Here is a 25,741-nt window from a genome sequence, read left to right as displayed (position 1 = left end):
AGATTTTCTAGGTTTTAATAGGTTTATGGCAGCGTTGAGTTCAGTGATGGTGAAATCTGAGTTAATCATATTTTGTTCCTCACTTCGGTTTTTTTTTTTTTTTTTCATTCAGCAGCGGTTGATGAGCAATTTGATTAGCTGTTACCTGTGGATGCTCATACGAGGGTGATCTGAAAGGTTCTCGGCCTCGACCATCGATGCCGACACAAATGGCAACATTTTTTTTTCTATGTTGCGACATCTGTTTTAAGCATCCATGTGAAATTGCAAGTAATTCTATCAAGTAGTATGCTTTATACAGCTGTCTGAAGTAAAAGTGTTGTCTGTATCCCTTGAAATGGATAAAATTGACTATCGCGTGGTTATAAAATTCTTTGTAAAAGAAGGTTTAACGCGAAAAGAAATTCATTCGAAGTTCGTAAGAGTTTATGGACACTCTTCTCCTTCGTTTTCAACAATTAAGAAATGGGCTGCCGAGTTTAAACATTTCCGTACCAGCTTTGAAGATGAACGACGTGAAGAACATCCAAAAAGTACATCAGAGATCATTGATCAAGTGCACGATATAGTATTTGATGACCGGTGAGTCAAAGTGTGTGAAATTGCTGAGACTATAGTCATTTCAAAAGAATGTGTAGGATATATTTTGCATGAAGAATAGCAAATGAAAAAGCTCGTCTTGCGCAGAAATTTTTCAATTGCGCTTGCCGTGCTTGCTCACAGCAGATGAAAATCTCTGAACAGTGCTTGGAGCGTTTTAACAAGAATAAAACTGATTTTTTTCTTTGATTTTTACTACGGATGAGACGTGAATTCATCACTACACACCAGAATCCAAACAGCAGTCAAAACAATGGAACAGTGGACAGAAGGCGAAGGCAGTTGTTCATAGCCAAATAAAACAGTTGGTTCCATTAGCAGGAAAGGTCATGGCATCGGTGATTTGGGATGCTAACGGCATTCTGTTAGCAATATATGTTAAATATCCTGAAAAGGGTAAAACAATAACCGGGAAATATTATTTCGATCTTTTAACCAGACTAGACAAAAAACGTCGTAAGAAAAGACCCGGTTTGCAGAAGAAAAAAATTATCTTTCATCAGAACAAATCACTTGCCTACAACGTTGTTTTGGCAATGCGAAAATTAAGGGATCTGAACTATGAATTGTTGGAACATCCACCCTATTCCCCAGATTTGGCTCCTTCTGACTTCCATCTCTTCCGAAAACTAAAAATCTTCCTCGCTGGTCAGCGTTTTTCTTCGAATCATCAGGTGATTGCAGCTGTAGAGGAGTATTTTGCAGATCTTACTGGGAAACACTACAGGCACGGGATGATGGCGCTAGAACATCGCTGTATTATATTAAGGGAGATTATATTGAAAAATAAAAATAATTTTGAAATTATAAATTCGTTTTTTCATTGTTAGGCCGAGAACTTTTCAGACTACCCTTGTATAGCTTAGTGAAATCCTTCCAAATTCTGTTGATAAAGATCCATGCCTTTCTGCTACTATGGGTCATATCAGAGGAAAGGCGTTCCATGAGAAACGCCTTTCCTCTACCATTTTGGAGCATAATTTTTCTTCTGCGTGGATAGTGTCCTCTGAAAAGAGGTTGGTGTCATAAAGTTGTAATTAGCATACTGGGCTTGTATGTCACTGGAAAGGCCTGGAACAGGGATGAGTTTGGTGGAGATTCTGCGCGGTATTTTTATGAATTGGGGATTCTCTCGAGGGTTTGAAGGGACTGCTTCTATAGGGGGGAAAGATCTTCCATGAAACCCTTCCAATTAGCTTTTTTTTTAATTAAATCGTCGTCTGTAAGGGACCGTGTTAGGCATAATGGCTGGGTTGAATTGAAGCATTATAAGTCTGTTGAGTACGTGTAATGGGATTTAAAACCTTTTCAACACAAATGTTGGATATTTTTGAGCTAACAATTATGAGGTCAGGGTTATAACCTCACTTCCATCTGCCACTATTGAAAGATGCAGGAAATTTTGGATTATGTATCAGGTTTAGAGAAAGGTTTTCAGCCCATTTTTCAACAAGTTCTTCATCTTCATTGGACATTGTGTAACCCCAGTTAACACTATGGCTGTTAAAGTCACATAATACAACATTAGCCAGACATGCATTATTATTGAGGAGGATGTTTGGGAGGGAGAAAGCTTCTTCTTCAGTTTATATACTGAGGTGACTGAGATATTTTTAAATGTGATTGTAATAATCTCAGTGTTTCTGTTGTTCGTTGAGTCAATGGACGATGGAATTAAGTTTTCTTTTGTAAATATTGCACTTCCATATTTATCATGGGGGTATCTCTTTGAGTCTCATGCCATGGATGTAAGGTCTTGCCGCACCTTCCACTTTGTGAGTTTCTTGCGGGCAGAGCCCATCACAGTCATTATCTCTGCAAATTTGGGGGGGGGGGGTAGTAAAGGTGTCACTTCTTGTATGCTGGAAAGTGGATTATAATGCAGTCACCCTGCTCAATCAGGAGTTGATTCCGTGGATTCCATTCTTGGTGGAAGAGATCTAAGGTGTTGTTTGCCTATGGTGGTGATGCTCGTGTAGGATCCGACTTCTCACCTTTTGTTGGAAGGCTGCAGTGAGTTGGTCAGTTGCCTCTCTCTGTGAAGTTGCTGTGCTGTCTGGTCTTGTATGTCTGAGGTAGAAGTTGTATATTACCGCTTTCGCGGTGATGAAAAGGTAGTTGCAGAATGAATGGTTATTTGACTCCGCATGGACGAGATTGAAATATTCCTCTTCTGTATGAAGACTACCACAGGTGAGAGCTGCCGTTTCCCGAGGCAATCTGATTAATTAAGTGTTGACTGGGCATTCCAAGTAGATATGCCGGACCGTTCCTAATTGGTAGCAGAAGAGGCAGTTATCTGAGACGTTTGAGTTAAATTTTCGTAATATAGTAGGAGTGGGTAATATATTATGCCACATTCTCCACTGAATATCTGCGTCAGGTTTGATGGCTCTTGTGCGATATGGTAGATCCCATTGAAATAGTGTTTGATCAGATGATGCAGGATTTTACAACAAAGTGCTTTGGTTCGACTGTTGTGTTAGAGTGCTGTAGATCTTGTTGGTGTTGCTGGGTGTAAGTTTCTCCCATGAGTTATTGGTTTTTATCAGAAAGATAGGCGCCAAAACTTCTGAGTTTGGAGGGCTAAGCCCCACTTCTGTTATGCTATCAGGCATAGCAGCTTGAAAAGCGGCCTTTACGGTGTCTATCTGCTCAGACTCATTCCCATATTCCAGGTTTTCGAGCGAATTTGGAAAGCGCCAAGTGAGGCTTGGAGAAAGAATGTCACTCAAGATCCTCACGTTTCGCCAGCTCCATGGAGGAAAGAAAAATTCTTTCTGAGTGATCGGGCTTCTTACCATCGTGTTGTGAAAGATGGGTTCCATGAGGATTTCAGGTAGGGATGCTGTCTTCACTGTGTGCTGGAGGTTTAGCTTCTTCCATCGTCGAAGGGCATCTTTGTAGAAGCTTGTTAAATTTACAGGCACTTGAGCTGTTGTCATTCTTAAGGTGGTGGAGAGAGAGAGACTTCTAGTGGCAGAAGTAAAAATATACTCAGTGGTGGATTTGTGTGATATTTCCTGTTGTAGGGCATTAATGAGAAAACGAGCGTGGAACGTTGTTATCCTGTTGTCAATGGAGACCAAATTTTGTCCTCCATCTTTGAGAGAAGTACAGAGCTTGGAGTAGGAAAGCCAGTTTGTTTTGTTCCATATGAATCGATATATGGTTGACATTATTTGTTTGAGTATATATATAGATAGATTTTTTTTTTATTGTGAACATAACAATCTTATTTACAGGATTAACCGGTTTTTGGTTCTCTGCAGTCAGGCAGAGAGGCTACATGCTCATATTCTTGTTGAGGTATGTTACATTGAAGTCACTTAAAAGAAAAATTACATTTTTTTTTTTTTTAGATTAAAGCCATTAAGAGTTATTCTAACGTGATGCTGTATAAGATCATAAAAGTGGAAGAACATAGGAGTTTCTATTGCACAATATTGTCTATTTACATGAGAGTGCCAGCTGATTAATTTTCGCACTGTTAAGCACAACAATCCTTCTTTTTTCCCCTTTCTTTGGGGGGGGGGGGGGATGGTGTCACTTCTATGCTGGAAAGTGAATTATAATGCAGTCGCCCTGCTCAGCCAGGAGTTGATTCCGTGGATTCCATTCTTGTTGGAAAAGATCTAAGGTGTTATATCGCCTGTGGTGGTGATACTCGTGTAGGATCCGACTTCTCACCTTTTGTTGGAAGGCTGCAGTGAGTTGGTCAGTTGCCTCTCTCTGTGAAGTTGCTGTGCTGTTTGGTCTTGTATGTCTGAGGTAGAAGTTGTATATTACCGCTTTCGCGGTGATGAAAAGGTAGTTGCAGAATGAATGGTTATTTGACTCCGCATGGACGAGATTGAAATATTCCTCTTCTGTATGAAGACTACCACAGGTGAGAGCTGCTGTTTCTCTAGACAAACTGATTAATTAGGTGTTGACTAGGCATTCCAAGTAGATATGCCGGACTGTTCCTAATTGGTAGCAGAACAGGCAGTTATCTGAGACGTTTGAGTTAAATTTTCGTAATATAGTAGGAGTGGGTAATATATTGTGCCACATTCTCCACTGAATATCTGCGTCAGGTTTCATGGCTCTTGTGCGATATGGTAGATCCCATTGAAATAGTGTTTGATCAGATGATGCAGGATTTTACAACAAAGTGCTTTGGTTCGACTGTTGTGTTAGAGTGCTGTAGATCTTGTTGGTGTTGCTGGGTGTAAGTTTCTCCTATAAGTTATTGGTTTTTATCAGAAAGATAGGCGCCAGATCTTCTGAGTTGGGAGGGCTAAGCCCCTCTTCTGTTATGCTATCAGGCATAGCGGATATCAGGAAAAGCGGCCTTTACGTTGTCTATCTGCTCAGACTGATTCCCATATTCCAGGTTTTCGAGAGAATTTGGAAAGCGCCAGGTGAGGCTTGGAGAAAGAATGTCACCCAAGATCCTCACGCTTCGCCAGCTCTATGGAGGAAAGAAAAACTCTTTCTGAGTGATCGGGCTTCTTACCATCGTGTTGTGAAAGATGGGTTCCATGAGGATTTCAGGTAGGGATGCTGTCTTCACTGTGTGCTGGAGGTTTAGCTTCTTCCATCGTCGAAGGGCATCTTTGTAGAAGTTTGTTAAATTTACAGGCACTTGAGCTGTTGTCATTCTTAAGGTTGTGGAGAGAGAGAGAGACCTCTAGTGGCAGAAGTGAAAATATATTCTGTGGTGCTTTTGTGTGATATTTCCTTTGGTTGTATGGTATTCAGGAGAAATCGAGCGTGGAACGTTGTTATCCTGTTGTCAATGGAGGTCAAATTTTGTCCTCCATCTTTGAGAGAAGTACATAGTTTGGAGTATGCAAGCCAGTTTGTTTTGTTCCATATGAATCGATATATGGTTGACTTTATTTGTTTGATGAATTGCTCTGGTGGCGTAAGAATATTTAGTGTATGCCAAAGGACACTGGTGGCTATTTGGTTAACGATTAGTGCTCTCCCTCTTGTGGATGCAGAGGCTCGTATTGCTGCCCACTTTCCTAGTACTTGCTTGAAACGCTTGTTCAGTGCTTCCCAGTTCTTATCCATATAAGATGGTGTGTTTCCGAGGTAAATCCCCAGGTATTTGTTTCCCTCTGTGGACCAGGTACCAGACATTGGGGAATCCGTTTGGTTTTTCCATTTGCCACACCACAGTCCTGTGGTTTTATGTGTGTTTAGTTTCGCTCCTGAGGCTGCCTGATATTGTTGGTATGCCATCTGTATGTTATGGAAGTCCTCTTCATTGCGGGTTATGATTGTAACATCATCAGCATATGCTGTCAGGGTTATGGTTTGGTAGGGAAGTTTAGGGTGGCATGCCCTGAGCAGCATGCTGAGTCTACACAAAAAGGGTTCAATGGCAATTGTGTAAAGATGACCGGAGAGTGGAAAGCCTTGTTTAATACCTCTGCTGTATGGTGCAGTTATGGTAAGTCAGTTGTTTATTTTCATGCAAAACTGTGCCTTGGCATACAAGATCTTAATAGAGTGAATGATGCCTGAACCAAAGCCAAATGCTTTTAAGCAGTTGAAGAGGTATAGGTGTTCAACGCGGTCGAACGCTTTTTCTTGGTCTAGTGTTACAAGACCCATTGTTTCACTGTTGTTGTTCGCTATGCTTATGAGATCCCTTATGAGGTGTAAGTTTTCGTGGATTGATCTTCCAGGGATGGAATAGCTCTGATGCCTATTTATAATTTCGCTCAGAGCGGGTTTAAGATTGTTGGCAACGGCTTTTGATATAATTTTGCAGTCGGTGTTTGTGATAGAGATGGGTCTCCAGTTTCCTAGTTTCGTCGCGTCTCCTTTCTTTGGAATGAGTTTAATTACTGATGTTGTCATATTGAGTGGAAAGCCATTGGTATTCGCATCGACAAAAACTCTGTAGAGGAGATAGGTCCAAGCTGTTCCCAGAAGGACTGGTAAAATTCAGTGGTGAGCCCGTCTATGCCAGGAGATTTATCTTTAGGTAAAGAGGTGCAGGCAGTTTTCAGATCGTGTAACGTGATGGGGACTTCTGTGTTACTCCTTGTTATTGGTGAGATTCTTTTCACATCGGAGAGAATTATATTCATTGCCTCCATAGATGTTGAGCTGACTTGGTACAAATTTTTGTAGTACTGCAAGGTAAGAGGATTTCGTTATGATTTTCTATGATGTTTCCATTATCTGTTTTAATAGCAGATATAGTGATGCACTCTTGTTGGCATTTTTCTAGTGAGAAGAAATACTTTGTGGGGGCATCTGCGAAGTTAATATGTTTGCGTCGTGCTCTTATTAGTGCTCCTCTTGCAGAGTGCTCTAGGTGTGAGCGTATGGTGACTTCTAGGGATTGGTATTCCTCAGATTCTGGATGATGCAATTGCTGTTGTTGTTGCAAATTTTTAAGGACTGTATGCTTATTCAAATTTCTTCTGTGACTATATTTTTGGGTGAATACCCTAACTTTGGATTTAAAAAGTGACCATCACTCGGAAATTGATTGTGAAGTAGGTATATCTCTGATGAGAGTTTCGATATAGATTTTGGAGGTTCTGAGATATTCTGTATCCTTTAGTAGGCTGTTATTAAAAATCCAGTATGCTCCTCCTTTGTGTCTGGTGTGTCCAGGAATGCAAATGCTAAGAAGAATGGAATCATGGTCTGATGCATTAGGTGGATGGTAATTGACTCTCCTGATGTAGGGTATTGTGTGCATCGAAGTGTAGTATCTGTCGAGCCGTCCCTGGTATAGGACACTGGTAGGACCACCTTTGGCTCTCCAGGAGAACACTTTCTCATGTGGATGCAAGTGTCTGAAGGTGTCAGTCAGCTCGAGGTCATTTATTACATCCTGGAGAAGCTGAGCTAGTGCGTATCGATGTTCTTGGCATTGCTGTCTGTCCATTGCAGGATCCAGAGTGCAGTTGAAATCCCCTGCAAGTATGATGTGGTCATTCACCTTGCTGAGGTGGTTTCGCACAAACTCTAGTACCTGCACTGCAAGCTGTTCATTTTGTCGGATGTATATGTTAATGATATATATTTTCTTCCCTGTCTGAGTTGTAATGAGTGCATATATTGCACACCCAGGAAAGGTATCGATTGTTTCTACTTTTAGAGCGCAGTTTTGGTGAATTCCATTGCTGACTCCAGATCCATGAAGTTGTATGGCAGGACAGTGGTGCATGGTATAAGGCCAGTTCTTCCAGTGTTGATATGAAGCTTTGCTGTTGCAATGGAAGTTAGTTTCCTGCAGCATAACTATTTCTGGCCGGTGGGCAAGGATATGCTGCAGGACCAGCCTGTTTCGCAGTGGTGTGGCACATCCTCTAGCGTTTAGTGAGAGAAGGTTTACTGAGGTGCTCATTATTTTATGGTTTAGTTTTATTTGGTGCGGTAATCTTCACTTCCTTTACGGATAGTTACGCTGCCACTGGTATTCAAGCCCGTTTATCAGGTAGTATATCCTTTTCCTGAGATTGGTGGTTTTTCTCCCTCTTCTTCCTGCCAGAATAGTTCTTAATTCTTCCAGCTGCGTGATAAGGCCACTGATGTCAGTGGTGTAGTCATAGGCTGTCAGCAGTTTTTGTGAAGAGCCTCGAACCTTTTTAAGAAAGCTCTGAAGCTGCTCACTTGTAAGTGGGCCTTCAGTGTGAGGAAGACGTGCATGTCCAGTTTCCTCTTCATCATCTGAGGACTCAAGAAGCTCGATCTCTTCATCCCCCTCTACAGGCTGTTGGAAGGGTTCCAGAATGCTTGGAGGCAAGGTTCTCTGCTGCAGCTGCGCTGGTTTGTCTTTGGCTGTTTTTCCGTTTTTGTTTCTTGCTCCTCTTCGTTATTTTTATCTTTTTCAGAGTTAGTTAGTTGTCTGTGTTCTGTTTCCTCTTCTCTAGGATTGCTTTTACTAGATGTTGGTGGAGGTTCTTCCGAAAGGTGGGTTTCGTTAGTGCTACCACTTGATTTTGTTTCCCCGGTACTCGACTGAGAGCTGTTTCCTTGAGATCTTTGTTGTTTGTTAGGGATGCTCTGTTTTTTGGGGGGTTGGCTGCTTGCTGCTTCTGATTCTCTGATCCGCTAGGGTTGGTAATATTGTTAACCGGTTTCTCATTTCTGGATATATACGGGCATAACTTCCTTACATGGCTTTCTTCGTGGCAGTAAAAGCACTGAGCAGCAACAGTAATATAAAAGGTGTAGGGTACTCCGTGTATTTCTGTGTTGATTATTTTGGGTATGGAGCCTATTGTATTGTCGCCAAAGTGCATTAGAGCCTGTCTTCTAAAGCTCTTGATGTGAGCGAATTCAGGCCTAGTTGTAGAGGCACGTAGCGTTCGGATTTTACCTGTCACTGTGCCGTATTTTGATAGTAATCCGCGAAGCATTTGATGGCTTATTTCCGGTGGGACATTTGACACTGTTACTTTTGTGGGAGCAATTGCGATTGGTGAGACATTCACGTGGCATGCTCCGATGTCTATTCCCTTTTCAATTAATGTCTCAGACCAAGATGCATTGTTAAAGTACATTTGTATGGTTCCGGCAACTCTTGAAATGTGAGATATATTTTTGGGGGGAACATATTGGACTACTGCTTCTAGATATTTTTCCAGTGGGGTATTTTCAATTGCGAAAATTACAATTCCGTTGTCTCGGGAAACGCGGTTGGCTAGCTGAACGTTTGTACGTGCGGTGGTGGTTGTTGCAGTAGTATTAATTCGTACGGAGGTATTAGCTACAATGTTGGCATAAGAGACAGAGAGTTCTGACCTTTGTCCGTTGTTGTCCGGGGGGCTGAGACTGATGTCTTTTCCTTGATCGGAATTCTGCGACCTTTGACCGATTCCTGCTGAGCCAAAAAAAGCCAAAGTAATACACCGCAGCAAGTTCAAGTACGAAAGACTATTCATAGAATCAGCCTCGGCTCTAAAAAAACGTTCCAAACCTCAACAAATTTGGGTGCATGAGACTGCCCCAAATTTGGGAGACTTACATCACGAGAACACCAGCCCAACTGCCAAGACAACCCAATATAGCCCACTAGGGGGAACCATTAGGACTTTAGGATCAAGAGTAGTTTCTTATCTTCTGCCTCATTTGCTTTTTGTAGTTCCTACGTTCACGTGTCATATTTGTATGTTCCCATGAAAATGGCAATGTGACATTTCCGAAATATAGGAAGTATTTACTAAAATTTCTTTTAATTAATATTCCAGTATATATTGCAAATTCCTTAAATAATTTAATAGTCATGTGTTACAACGTATAAGCCTTTCTACAAGAAATGTGTGTATATTTATGTAAAATTATCCACATCCAATATCGTTAATATGAAAACATTAAATGAACCGTTGTAAATATGTGGGCAAAGTGTAAAATACATTGCTAGTATTATTATTTCTACACATTCAAATAAAATATTCACTTGACATTATGAATATTTGTAGTGAACAAAAAATGTAATAGTAATACTTCAACTGTACATTTGTAAATATTCTGTATACATGAAGATGATGATAAACTTTGTCAAAAAGAAAAAATAAATAATGTGACACCTCCAAGTAGCCCCAGGACTCATCGCGGGAGGAACTGTATTGCACTCCACTACACACACCTAATAGTTTCCCGGATACTTAACTGCCTTACTACACACAAGTACCATCAACGCCATCTACCGCCCATCACCACCCCAAAAATATTTTTGTCTGTAAATTGCATGAATTAAAAACGCTGTTTTATGATCTTCATTTGATGTTATTATTCTATACTTGCTACACTGATATTATTAATGAAATATCAGATATCAGTGGAAATGAATCTTTCTCTCTTTAATTCCATTTTGTATTTTCTGTCAATCAACAACAGTGTTTTAACTCTACAGTGAAAGGTGTGTGTGTGTTGGGGGGGGGGGATTATGGAAGTGAAACGGTGGAATTCTATACAACCTAAAGTAAGGATGGCGAAGAATTGTAGTTATGGCGTCAACATCATTTGTTCTTTAAAGAAAAAAGGAAAGTGATAATCTAGACAAAGCTTACAACAACGTTTGTATTTCCATTCATTTACTCATACTATAAATTTTATCTTATTTATCATTTAGAAATTGTAACTGTAATTTTAATAATTTAAATTCTTTAGGATTTCCAATTTTAGGTAATACTCAAGTCGATGAATCCGCCAGTATATATGTACTTTTTAAAAAATGTATTAATCTTGAAATTCTGCAAAAATAAAACATCTGAAAATCACAAAACATGTGAGTAATCACAAGAAATATTCAATTTCCAACTAAGTTATTTTACATACAGCGGCATCTGGTGGTCTGCCATAAGTCGCGTATTCAGTTATACGGAATTCATGTTCTGATTCTTCTGAAAAATAGACACTGAAAACAGCTATTAATTTTTTTCATGTTTAATCATGAAATTTAAAAAATATATATTCATGATATCTCTAAAAAATTATAACAATTTATTTAACTATTTATTAATAATATATACTGTCAATCCTACTTCGTTAGGATAATTGGAAGAACAACGGGATATTGCGCCTTCAATTGGAAAAGTTTACAGATTAAAAAAATACTAGTTGTTAATAGTGAGCGATAGATGTCGCTGTGCGTAGTTAGAGAATTAAGTAGTAGTGAGTTGAGTAGAATTATCCTCCCGAAACGAGTCCTTGGACTACTTGAAGGTGTCGCGTAGTACTAATAATTATTTATTTACTAAAAATCGGTGATATTATTTTAATAATAAAAAAGCAGCTGGTTTGATATATATAAAGTTATCAAATATTTGCAGAGGAGTTGGTGTGTGTGTGTGTGTTTCGATTTTTTGTGATTTGACAGTAAAAGTATTTTTATAATTGCGATATTAAAAGATAGGGAACTGGTTATTGAATTTGACCACCAGACGGAGACACACGTACATGCGTTTTAAGCATAAACATTATATACGAATACTGTACTGTTACAGTGTCCATTTGACGTTTTATTTTTGTTAAAACATAATTTATTGCCTTTAATATCGTATATAAGAATTTGAAGCAAGCTTTACATGGATTACGTAGATCTTCAAGAAAAGGAAAGAGAAGAGAAACAGCTGAATTGATTCTTGGATAATTTCTGAAATTTATCGACTCTTCTGTATTCTGGTTCAGTAGGATCACTGTTGATGGCTTGATTAGCTGATTGGGTTGGGTTTCGAAACTTCTGAAATCATATAATCGTAGAATAGGTTGAGGATGACATTCAGAATTTATGTTGTTCTGGTTACTTTTATTTTATTTTTATTTCATTGCAGTTGAAGAAAAATTATTAAGATAGGTGACAATTGCGACTGTCGAGCAGTAGAAAGGAATCAGACATCCCAGTGAGGAGAAAAAAACGAATTTTTAACAAAAATTAGTGAGAAAAGACAATTCGTTTGAAAGCTAAGTGTATCTTGACTTTTTTTCTTTTCTTTTAATTTTTTTAATCTATTATTTGAATATTCGAATTTCTTCTTAGTAACCAGAACCAGACGAGGATATGACACCGTGTTCAGGAGTAGAGAAATCTGTTGATATTCTTCTTTAACTGTTGGAAATTGTAGGTATTATTATTATTATTATTATTATTATTATTATTATTATTATTATTATTATACTAGTTCCTTTGTTTCTCACTACGTTAGCTGTTCCGGAATTAAAATCAGCATTGACAGAGGAACTGAATAGTTGGATGGTTGCTGGTGTTTTCAATTTCTGGTCGAACCAACTAAGGCTATAAAGCTTGTATATTAAGTCACTAAATTGCGCGCGTTGGTAGGTTTATCTGTTTTGTGAGGTGAAAAGCCTAATTTTTCGGGAAAAAACTCGTCACTTTCACATTAGATCAGCTTCGGTTAAAAGCCCTTGAAAGGTTCTTTGTTTGCTAGATGGATTCGAACTTTCCAACCAAAGGGTTGTTAGAAAAGGGTTCTTATCAAGTGGGATCACAGTAGAATATTTCATCATATTCTACTATTATGAAATATTCTACTGTTATCCATCCCACTTGATAATAGTCGAATATTTTATCATATCGTAAGGAAGAACAAGTTCAAGTAACTTTTGTTTTTATTAATTTAAATTTTGTCTTTTTTAGATCATCCCCGTAGCGGAGTCGAAATAAAGATATGGGCAGATTCGAATCTCGCTAACCCATCCTTAATTTAAGCTCTTAAAGTAATGATGGGACAGAGGGTCTCATACAAAATAGATTCGATCGAAAATATAAAAAAAAACCTCAATGAAAGTCCTTTCGTGTGTGTGTGGGAGTCACATTAAAAAAAAATTAAAAAACTTAGATTTCTGTCCCCACAAAATAACTTCATAGAAGATTGACCTCTCCATAAATGCATATTTATGGTATATTATTATTAACAATAATGTTAAGAAGTTTTTGTAGTGAGTAAGAACGTCAAATCTGTCATTCCCACTTAGAAAAATCAGTTAATAATTAATGGAGATAATCTAGTACGGTGAATATCAGGAGAGGAATTTTTCAAGGTGGCTCACTATATCCTCTATTGTTTATCCTAGCACTTATTAATTCTAAAAACTACCTTTGGATATCAAACATCAAAGCAAATAGGAAAACTATATCTTTGTTAGACATGAATGACATCAAGCTATACGGAAAATCATCCAGAGAAACTGAGTCACTGCTCAATACATCCGCATCTTCTGTGAAAGCATTTCCATGGAGTTTGTACTTAAGAAATGAAACACCCATATTTTGAGGGAAATGCAGCATCCATATTTCGATGAAAAATGACAGGTCAACAAAGGAACCACATTTGCAGATGGAAGTAAAATTAAAATCTTGACACAACACGAATCCTATACGTGGGCCATCCATGTAATCAAATACACAGCAGGGATAATCGACTGGACACAAGCCGATTTTAATGAGTTAATCCTAAAATACGAAAATTAATCACAAGATATGAATCATTTTTTTTTTAAATAACGAAACCTGTGGTGCGTTCATAATTAGAAGAAACACACGTATAAACCACAGTGAAAATTATTTAATTGTAAATATTTCATCCTAAGTATCTTAGGACATCATCAGTACAGTATTTAAACAAAATTAGGAATAACACACAGTTAGGGAGCATGATTACAATAGAATCTCATGAAAACGTGCATAACGTGCTAAAGTAGTACAAAAAAAAAACGTTAATTATTTAACACAATTTTGTATGATAATTTCCCATACTTTAGGAATAGTAAGAACGTCGTTGCGGTTTAGGTTTGGTCTGTGTAGTAGGGCTTCAGAACTTTCTTTGTATAAACGTTCATGTTTAAATAAAGATCTATGTAAAAGTTTAGCCTTTTCCCAACGGATCCTATGGTTTGGATTTTCAATTCCGTGTTGAGAGAGGCCAGATTTCTGCGGTTTAAGAAGACGAATGTGGTCTTGATGTTCCGAGATGCGTTTCTGAACAGACCTACCTGTCTGTCCAAAGTAAGATAATTTGCATGAGCATGGAATCTCATAAACACCAGGTAACATCAAGGGTGAGAATTTGTCCTTAGGAGAAGGTAATAAGTTGTAAATTTGGTTGATAGGTTTGTAAGTAGTGGCAAAATTGTATTTCTTCATAATTTTAGAAAGACGTTCTGAGATGCCTTTAACGTAAGGTATGGGAATCCTATGCACTTCTTCCTGTCTGGTTTGATGTATGCAGAAGTGACTGATGTATTGTAATCATGCGCCCTAACTGTATGTTATTCCTAATTTTGTTTAAATACTGTACTGATGATGTCCTAAGATACTTAGGATGAAATATTTACAATTAAATAATTTTCACTGTGGTTTATACGTGTGTTTCTTCTAATTCTAGATATGAATCATGTCTTGCACCAACAAGGTGATGCGAATCGGTTATACATAGCCAAGCAAAGTGGAAGACGCGGTCTTTTACAAGTAAAGCAAACAGTAGAAGAAAGAAGAAGTAAAGCGAGCTTTGAATGATTACATCAAGGAAAGTACAGAAAAGATACTAACTGAAGATTAGAAAGAAAAAGAGAATGTAGTAGATTCAAGAAAGCGGTACAAGGAGAAAGAAATAGCAATAAAGATGAGAAGGTTGGAAAAATAAAGCACTCCGCGGTCAATATTTAAAAGATATTGAAGGGAAAGTTGACAGTCGCTTAACTTGGCAATGGCTTCAGCAGGGCAGCATCAAGAAAGAGAGGGGAGGCTGAACTTGCTGCTCAAGAACAAGCACTACAAATGAAAACAATAAAGACTTAGGTTTGGAAAAGATCAGTAACGATAACAAATGCCAGTGTGCAGAGTTCTTACAGCAAGATTGCTCAATGCAGACTATAAAGAAAGGCATGAAACTTATTTCTTATATGCATTATCATTAGAAAAGGCATTATATACAACATATTTTTAATCTCTGGTCACTTGTAGCTAAACCTGGTATGACACCTGAGCCGTATTAAAAATAGAATTTAAATTAAACAATTTAATTATTAATTCTTTTAGTCATAAAAGATTATCAACATAATTGTTTACTATTTGGAAATGCTTATTGTATCTACCGGATAGAGGGCGTTACAATAAGTTGCTATCGCGAGGTCGTGGATTATGTAGAAACCAGGGGCGGCTCATGCATAGGCACTCCCAATTTTCCTCGATACGTAAATATATTTATTAATTTATTTATATTTGCTTGTAATATTTCATTTTATCATCAACAATCCTATACAGTTCTCTTATTTTGTATAAAAAATAATAAAAATCCATCTCGTAGCACTTAGGAGGGCGAAGGACGCTAAGCAGCGCTGTGTTTACCCCCGTGTCATACGCGCGCAAGCATATGCACGTCATAGTGAGATGCGAGCTATTAGTGTACTGCAGCACTGTCTGTCGCGCAGTTCCACTGTTGTTATATGCAGTTTGCTCCAGTAGTAGAGTGTTCGTAGTGCTTATCGTGTTTATCCGTCTCTTTAAATATTTGGACATTACAATTAAAGACATGACATTTGTCACAGTTTTTATTTTAGAACATTATTGGGGTTATGATAATGGATTTTATTTTGAAGTAATTTTGAATTATACCAAACTGTATAATTTTATCGATAATAAACAATATTTTTTCATGTTTTTTTTTTAATTTTTACCATAATTTTGATATTTTATCCAAACACGTATACACTGTACTTACAGTGTGTATGTATAATTCGAAAGTTGCAACACCCCCCACGATTTCAAGACACGAGCCGTCAGTGATCTTGAATATAAATTGTATTGTGTTGAATACAATAAATATTATAATAATATATGTCTGTATTACGATTTTTTTTCGATGGGGTCATGAAATATTTTAATTTTATTAAAGGGGGGCCTTTACATCCATAAGTTTGGGAAGCACTGCCATAGAGTACCCGTATAAATAGTAATAAAAATACTAATTGTTTATTTGCCTTTCTGTGATCTTGTACTGACGTTGCCCATGATACGTAGGCGAAAAAGCTGATCTAATATCCATTCGTCGTGCTTTGCTCCATTATAAGGTTTTTACCTGGATGGACCTGTTCTTTCATAAAGGATTTTTTCCACGAATAAAGGTCGCAGTTTCGAGCTATGGTGAACTTGAGTCGTTGTTCTCCACTTGTTTCCTATTACGCTGGTCAGAGGGTCTTCCCATCTAGTTGGAGGTCTACCCGGTTTTCTTTTGGTTGATCTAGGATATCAGTTCGTGACACGGTAGGTCCATCGGTCGTCATTCTCTTGCAATATGACCTGCTCACTGTGCTTTGTTTTCATATATGGATTCACTACTTCTTTCACTCCAGTTAATTTTCTGATAGTTGTATTTGTAATGTTGTCTTTTTCACTTATCCCTAAGATTCTTCTTTCCATAACATGCTGGGTGGTTTAAAGACAAAGTTCCTCTTTTTTTGTGTGGTGCTCCAAGTTTCGAAGGTTGCAGTGTCTTAATTCTATATCTTATTAACCGCACACGCTACAACAATTGTATGCTACTGTCTAATGCTGGCCATTTTCCCAGCAAATGATGGACAGAGGATAACGTGCATGTGCTGTTCTCTGGTTATTTTGTCGGATAAAACAACTGCGATTCGAAATTATAAACCGTGCCATCTCTGTATGAGACACTGTAAATATACAGTGTCTGTATCGATTTATCGCTCGAATTACAGGAACATGATAGTGATTTTACATCAATGGGCAATGTCACGTGGCTTTCTTGATAAAATTCTTCTTCAAGTCAGTTAATACATAGACATTTATATTCGTGATTATGCAGAGATACAGAAAATTATCAATTATGAAATTAAGGTCCGCTAGACCTTAATTTCATAATTGATATTAAGGTCTAGCGGAATGAACCAATGTTTCATTTATGTAATTATTTTTGCGCCATCTTTTGCCGATATTACCAACTTAATAGTTTCAGCTGTGGGCTTATTCCGTAATAATATAGCTTTCAGGTTTCGTATTTTAAAATAGCACACTTTACATAGTAATATATGAGCAGCAATTATCTCATCAATCATTGCGAAAACACGTCAATCTGGTACTGTTTCTTTGTCTACAACGCAGAAGAAAATGAAATTAGCAAATGCATAGAACAATAGCGACACCTGTGAATGAAAGTAGGTTAAGTGATCTGAAGAGGTAAATTAGAAATGTTTCGGTAGCTCTGATTGGTTGATTAATTATTCATTAGAATTCTGTTCATCGTCAGCAGGTGTGTCTCTTTTATTTTTCAATCCTTACGATAAGATTTCATAGCTTTATGCGCCTTAATGATAATTTCCTGTACACATTATGCGAATCTCTGAACTATTTGCAAATCGTATTTTCTGAATTATATTGAAATGTATTCTTAGCTTCTTGTTTAAGAAATTATGAACCGAAAAATAACTAAAGCTCCTAAGATTAAATCGGTGAGAATATTGCTTGCTCTCTGTTGCTTAACTGGATTTCTATATCAAACGGTGGCATTTATGAAGATGTATTTCACTTACCCGACTATAGTGAACTTGGATATGAACATTCCTTACATGATTGATCTCCCAGCTATAACCGTGTGTGACCACAATGGGTAAGTCTCTAAATTAATAGAAATTGAAATAAACATTATTTGAATTAATATACATTTTTCAAATTAAAACAGCACAATAAAGTGTATTAATAGTTTCCAATACACGTCGTGCTTAAACTGCATCCAATCCGAATTCTACCCCTGACTTAATTACGTGTTTCGAATCAGTTAGAGTTGTCAATACTTGTTCAATATACCTGACACTTATTATCACAGACTAATATGGAGTAATTGTTCACTGGCATTGTCTGGAACTGGATGTCCAGAAGGATTTAAAAAGGCACTGCTAATGTGAATACAATTAGCAGTACCTTCAAAGGCACTGCTAATGTGAATACAATTAGCAGTACCTTCAAAGGCACTACTAATTGTATTCGTAGTGCCACACACACACACACACACACACACACACACACACACACACACACACACACACACACACACACACACACACACACACACACACACACACACACACAACCAATCAGCCTCATAAACGTTGCTAGTAAGGTACTAGAAAAACTTCTAATAAACCGAATAATGCACCACGTCTACTCAAGAAACTTATTAAGCAGCAATCAATACGCATTCAGACGCAATTATGGAAGTGAAACATCCAGCACAGTAGACGCAATTATGGAAGTGAAAGAGTTCGCAGAAGACAGTCTACAGCAAAAAAAGACGTACTACTGATCTCACTGGATGTACAAGGAGCCTTCGCTGCTGCTTGGTGACGAATTCCAAATATACACTGACGGAAGCAAAACCGAAAGGAACGTCGGTTGTTCGTTCACTGCATACAACAGACAGTCCATAATACAAGAACGCTGATCTAGACTGCATCCTCTCTGTTCAAACAACCAAGCAGAACAACTTGCTATAGTTCAGTCACTCACATATCTCCAGGAATTAAAAGTCAACACCTCTCAGCAAAAGACAGCAACAATCTACAGCGATAGTAGAAGCACTGTAGACAGCATTAAAAACCAGAACAACCATATTGCATTGATAGAACAGACAAGAAATCTGGTTCGAAATCTCACTCTAGAGGGATGGGAAATCAATTTCTGCTGGGTAAAAGCGCATACTAGAATAGAAAGAAACGAGAGAGCTGATCAGTTGGCTAAAGAAGCAGCTAGAAACGAACGGCTAAAAACAAGTAACGAGAAATTCTCGAAATCTGCAATAAAAACTCTTGCAGAAGAGAAAAGCCTAAACATGTGGGACGAAGAATGGAAAACATCAAAAAACGGATCAACAACAAAAGAATTCCTTCCCAGCATCAGAAACAGACCCGGGCTGAAAAAACACGCCATTTGTCCAGTGGTTAAACAAATGGACATTTGTCCATTTATTTAACCACGCTACTAACGGGACACGGAAAACTAAGACACTACCTTCACAGATTCCGTATCCTGGAATCACCATCGTGCATTTGCAGTCCACACCTTCAACAGACTGTTGACCACATACTGTACGACTGTCAGCTATTGGACTCCATCCGGATGCCCCTAATACAACATATCATCACTTCCGGAGACAAGTGGTCAGTGTCAAGACAGAGATTTATTGAAAACTGTTACATAGAATTAACTAAATTTGCTAATAAAATCAATTTACAGTCCCTGTGATCTCACATAAATACTGTTATTATGTGAATTATACTGTATAATGTTAATATATGTATATATAAAATTCTAAATGTAAATATGAAAATTGATTCAAAAATATAAATAGAAATGTTAATCAGTACTTATAAGCTACATGTAATATAAGCATTGTATGCAATGGAGCATGTAGGAATAAATTACCTCCTGGTAGGGTTGCTGTTGGGAGGTAAACGCAAAACACACACACACACACACACCTAGACTTTGATCATAACAATCAAGATCTAGTTGGATTGATGCCGTTAGTAGTGCCTTAGACGAAAATATAAGATGTCACCATTTTATTTGGGACTTTAATCTGGCAAGAAAGTGCTGACTAGAGCTTGTGTTACTGTGATGATATCCTGCGCCCATGAAGGTACATATCGGGAAATTGATTATGTTGATTTTAAAAGAAAAATGGATATATTGTACTTCTTTTAAATAAATATACACTATGTTGACAAAAGGTATTTGGAACTATGCAAATTTCGGATCCTACCACATACAAATATTCAGGGAGTATCTGCGTAAGTCTGGTAAAAAAAAGGCAGGATGTGACAGACTTCCACTGTCGTATGGTATCTTGGTGTCATATCAGTTCTCTTTCTGTTCGTGACATTGCTATCCTTCTCATACCAAAAACCACCGATGCTTATGTCATTAATAGATGGAAGGTTGATGATGCCACTACCACAGCAGGAAAACGCTCTCGGAGGCCACTGACAATTAGTAACCGAGATCGACTAGCTCTGTCTCGGAATTTTCGAGCATCCCGCACATCAGCAGTGAACTCTCAATCAATCTGAAAATTCTGCAGGGACATCTCTCAACGCTAAACTATATGCAGAGAGTTGCATGCTTTAGGTTACCATCGCAGAGCTTCTGCAAACAAGCCACCTCCCCTCCCCCAATTCCAAACGACATTTGGACTGGTGTCTTTCACACCGTTCTGGACTTCTGTAGATAATTGGAAACGGGGTTTGTAGAGCGACGAATCACGCTTCCAAATGTTTGACTCTGATGTCCGTTTTTGTATCTGGAGATTACCCGGGAACGATTCCAGCAGGACTGCATCATTCCACCTGTCAAGTTTGGTGGAGGGTCAGTAATGGTGTGGAATGTTCAGTTGGATGAGGTTTGGTCCATTGATGGACTTGCCCCAAACCATAACATCTGATGGCTACCTGGACAACTTCATGCTTCCGTGGGTGTGGAAATATTTTGGCAGTGACCCTTGTATATTTCAGCACTGCTCCATGCACTGCGTGTTCGAGATTGGTTTCCACAAAACAACATCGAAGTGTCGGACTTGTCGGCTCAGAGTCCCAACCTCAACGATCATCTTTGGGAGAAATTAGAACACCGAATTCGCTTTAGACCGCACTGACTGTCATTAGTGTCAGTAACTGTGGTAGCTTTGTGCAAGGAATGAAAGATTATTCTTGTTGCGATATATCAGAATGGGTTGAAAGCACGCCCTGAAAGGTAGTTGCTGTCAATCAGACTAAAGGTGGTTCCTCTCAGTACTAGAAATGTAATTAAATCACATGTTTTTGACCACAACTAGGTATCCAAATGCTTTTGTCAACATAGTGTATATCGAAAATTTTTCGTAACTTTTTTTTTAATTAACGCTTTAGGTTAAGGAAATCAACCTTCTGTGCCGATTTTCCTGATTTATGCGTGAAGGAGAAGAATGTGTCAGCCTTTTGTGAAGAAGCTCCTCGTTACTGTTGGTTCAAAGAACCGGAGGAAGTTTACAGTGTGAGTATTTTTCGATTTTCAATAGAGTACAATTGTAATCCCTAATCATGATAATAATTTTTTCAATAAATTTCAATAATTTCAGTCACTATATGCCACTTAAGTAATAGGAATGAAAAATATAGTATACATCAATAAAAAAACATTTCTGACTCATCTTTTCCAAATGCTTTTTTTTTGTACTATCGTTCGTGAAAGTAGCTGTTTGTTAGGTAATAAAAACGTAAATTATCAATTTGTAATTATAACTTGTCAAATATTCATCAACATAAGCCTGTGTGCCTCAGTGGAAGTGACGCTTAGCATCCACAACAATGATTTCCACCGTAAGTTCGATTCTCGTCGCCTACTAGAAATTTTTTTAAAACGCTTTTATCAGATGATTCCCGAGAATTAGTCGATCTCTGGTACGGACAAGCGGGTTTTTCGTTCCATAAACTCAAGAAAATAGACCGTGAAACCCACAATATTTCAGACACTGAACATAGTGTTAGAATTAGGGACCGCGAGATGGCGGCACTTGTCAGCTGCCTCTCTTCACCGGTGCTATGTATAATGAGTGATAGCTTTAGCCTGCTATTTCTGATTGGATACCAGTCGGGATTGAAGTGCTCCCTCAGTCTCCAAAAGTTAGATAGGACTAAAACGGCCTGGCCTACTCCTTATAGGGTAATAGTGTTTTTTAAAGTAGAAATTTAATTTAAATAATGAAAATAATTTCGAAAAGAAATCGAATCTATGTAAATGTGAATATCATTCGGTAGTGGATTTATGAACGATAACCCGCTGTGAGTTCGATTTCTGTCGTCGACTACAACTTTTTTTAAAGCCATTTATTGACTGATTCACAAGAGTTAGTCGATCTCTGGTCCGCCCAAGAAGTGTGCTTAGAATCACCGTATTGTTGACTGCATTAAACAAAAAAAAAAAAAAATCTATACTAACGCCCTCTTTTTCCTCAACAGGAGTTGTCCATTAATCGAATCATTGTGAATATTGTCATGATTATGAGTTAAATAAAAATATTTTTTATAAATGAACAGAAAATAATTAGTTATTGTGATAAAATAAATTCTTTCTTTATTTATTCAATTACAGTTTCCAATAAAGAACATCGAAAAGCTCCAGAACATCCCTAGAAGCATCCTTCAAAAATATGCGACTTCATTCTCGTTTCTTATGAACATCTGCTTTCTGTTTGTAGATCGCATGGAAGTAGAGGACTGCAGGTGAATATAGAATCATGAAATAGCAATTAAAAATAAAAAAAATTACATTATACGTAAAAAATATGTCCAAAAGCAACCATCAGCAGTTCTTTAAAAACTAAGTTTTTAGATAAGTTCGTCTGTCCAGACTCATTACCTGATGGTTGTTTTTTTTTTATTTCTTCGCTCATCTTTATTTTTGGAATAAACTACCTTCATTATAATTCGCGGAAATTACACAGAAATACATCTCAGTGGATTAAACGTTTACTTTTTTTATTATTTATAGTTATAAATTGATGTGTATAATAACAATGGCTTCTCCGTAGCGCAATTGGAAGAACAGCGGAACGTTGCTTCCTTCGAATGGAAAAGACCTGGATTCGATTGTCGTCGTAACGAGGGGGAATCTTTATGTGGACTTTTTCAATTGATGATGAGTTAGCCGATCTCATACGGGAGCAGCAAGGGTTATTTTTTTTTCTCTCTGTGTCGTCTGCGTACTGGAGGATTTTACGTTTTAGGGGAAGGTGGCTTATGTCGCGTGTGCATATGTTAAATAGAATGGGAGATAGGATAGCTCCTTGCGGTTCTCCACAGGTTACATGTACCTCTTTGCTGTATGCTGATCCTATGCGTGTGATGTGCTTTCTGTTTTTCGTGTATGCTTTAAACCACTGGAGTAGGCGACCTTCAATTCCGATATGGGTTAGTTTCGTTAACAAGGTTTTGTGTGTTAGTGTGTCAAATGCTTTTGTTAGGTCAATGAATACCACTAATGTTATTCTCTTTTTATCCAATGCAGCATTTATTAGATCTGTGAAATCTTCCAGGAGTGTTGCTGTTCCTTTATTTTTTTGAAAGCCATATTGTGTTTTGGGTATGATTTGAAATTTTTCACCGTATGTGGAGAGTTTCTGATGCACGATGCGCTCCATGATTTGGTTGATTACAGACAGCGTGGCGATGGGTCTGTAATTACTTATAATGTTTCTTTTTCCCTGTTTGTGTATGGGTGTGATTAATGCAGTCTTCAGTGTTTCAGGTATGTGTCCCGTTTCGAAGATTTTATTTAACAGTTTTTGTATAACTGGAAGAAGGTTGGTTGAGTGTTTCTTGATGTCTTTTGGTTTGATTCCGTCTATCCCCGGTCCTTTGTTAGGGTTAATTTGTTGAATTGCCAGTGATAGTTCTTCTTTTTTAGCTGTGGGGAACCACATCGACTGGGTTGCTCGTAGACCTAGTGGAGAATGTTCGTTTGTGTAAGGAAAGGTTGTTTCTTGTAGTTTTTGGACAGAGTTTACGAAGTGTAATAATAATAATAATAATAATAATAATAATAATAATAATAATAATAATAGTTCAACTCGTAAAATTTAAATAAAAGTCTATTCACAAGCAATGGAATTCTATCGAATATTATTTTTAGCCAAAGGAATAGCAATGAAACTTATTTCGACATTTTTTAAAATATTTTTTATGTTAGATATATTTCATAACTAAGAAGCAAGCTAATTTCTTTTCCCCTACTACGGCATGTGTAAAAGTCATAATTTGAGTATATAAATATTCAAAAAGATACTATTGTCATACCAGTAAATGTCATTTTGCATGCTGTCTTTCATCTTCTTCATTCTCTCAACTTCTACGTTTAGTAAAAGTCCTCTTGCAGTGATTCAAACCAAATGTCAATTTTATTTTATTTTATTTTATTCATTAATTTGCAAAGCTATAGTGATATAAGATATTTTTTAAAAAAATTTCTATACGGAGAATAAACATAAAAATAAAAATAATATATACGTATAATTAAGAGACCAGGCAGAGAGACTGGAGAGATTTATGAGGACATGAAAGAAGTGAACTACGGGAATTTTTGTTTTTAAAAAAATATATCGACGAGGATGGGATTCGAACCCACGCGGGGAAAACCCCAATGGATTAGCAGTCCATCGCCTTAACCACTCGGCCACCTCGTCAGCGTTAAGTATAGCTTTGTTACCAGGAAATTGGTGACCTCGACTATTCAATGAGCCAGTATTATTTTCATCCTTAAGTAAACATTGGTGTAAGTGTCAGTTATAAAAGTGTTAGTTTGGTCTCTTAACCATCTGTTATCGAATTCTGATACAATCTTTGATTTACTTCTCTTTATGTATTCGTTCTGAAATACGATAGCGGCTTTGCTTAAAGACTAAAGGTTTATTTACATGCTTATAATAAATTATTGTCATTTCACCAATTCAATCGAAAAAAAAAATTCTAGAAATTATATAAAGAACTCCATAAATATTTTTATATTATTTAAATAATATAAAGAGCTATTATTAAATATATTAACATTAATAAATATTTATTTTGAATACATTTTATATTTGTGATATAAAAAATTACAAAAAAATAATATATAAAATATAATTTAATAAAATTTTAGGTTATCTAGTCTGATGTGGGAGCCCCTCGATATATGTGAAGCCATAAGCTGTAACTTGTGTCTAGCGTACGTGAAAATTCAGTCCCAAAGTTATGTGCAGCCGATGAGTCCTTGGACTCCTTGGAGGTGTCACACAGTAATAATAATAATGATAATACTAATAATGATGATTACTGCTCAAACAAAAAAATAAGTTAAAAATAGGAATGTTCCGTCGATCTTCCAATTGCGCTACTGAGGCTGTTTTTCTGTTGTATATATTTTTTAATATTCGTAAAATTGTCTTATTAATTTATTGTCATTTCTTATATTTTGAATTTTTTTATTATTGCTTTCTTACACCAAAATTAACAGTCGATTAATCATTCAAATGTTTATTATAATTTCATGTATAGGAGAGATTTTCTGCTATCGGATTGACGAGGTGGCCGAATGGTTAAGGCGATGGACTGCTAATCCTTTGCGGTTTCCCTGCGTCGATTCGAATCCCATCCTCGTCGATGTCTAAATTTTACAGTCATCCATCCTCTTTGTTAGCAGTCACAGCTTTCTCCTGATCACTACTTCCTCTGTCGCTGAAGTTTATTTTTCGGATTCGATATCAATAAATTTGCGCACACTGTTTTTATTGATACTAATGTGACATCATGTACTCAAATTTTATTATTAGATCCTCTGGTAGTAATGGCTCACGAAAAAAGTTAAGCAAGTTTGAGCGCAGTTAGTAGTTGGAAGGGATTCAATCGTTCGATGCTGTTGGCACACTCTCCCGCGATGAGTCTTTGGACTTCCTGGAGGTGTCACATGATGACATAGAATCGTCATGATTAATAGTAATTATTATTATTAAATCAACTCTCGTGGAGTCAAAGGGAGAGGGTGGCAATACCATTAACAATTACATACATTATATAAGAAGCATACATTGTGTCACATTACAATGTGAAATAAGTATACATCGATTACAAAAGTCCA

At 37.3% G+C, this 25,741-nt stretch overlaps 1 protein-coding gene and 1 non-coding gene across 2 annotated transcripts in view; one reads left to right on the top strand and one right to left on the bottom strand.

The window, feature by feature from the left end:
• Positions 1–25,741, top strand: part of LOC150101984 (uncharacterized) — a 197,992-nt gene that overhangs the window by 103,603 nt on the left and 68,648 nt on the right. Inside the window, exons 6-7 of the mRNA XM_090399947.1 lie at positions 8,454–8,532; positions 21,001–21,124. Of these exons, the coding sequence (XP_090256073.1) occupies positions 8,454–8,532; positions 21,001–21,124 (203 nt within the window). The remainder of the gene's footprint in view (positions 1–8,453; positions 8,533–21,000; positions 21,125–25,741) is intronic.
• On the bottom strand, positions 24,229–24,311 carry TRNAS-GCU (transfer RNA serine (anticodon GCU)). The gene has a single exon. It is a non-coding gene; the product is annotated as a tRNA-Ser (tRNA).

Source organism: Typopeltis vanoorti, chromosome 11, assembly GCF_054136105.1.
Source record: "Typopeltis vanoorti isolate ZY-2024b chromosome 11, IOZ_Tvanoo_1.0, whole genome shotgun sequence".
NCBI classification, from domain to species: Eukaryota; Metazoa; Arthropoda; class Arachnida; order Uropygi; family Thelyphonidae; genus Typopeltis; species Typopeltis vanoorti.
Note: the sequence above shows the minus strand (reverse complement) of the source record. Positions and strands in the feature narration are given on the sequence as shown.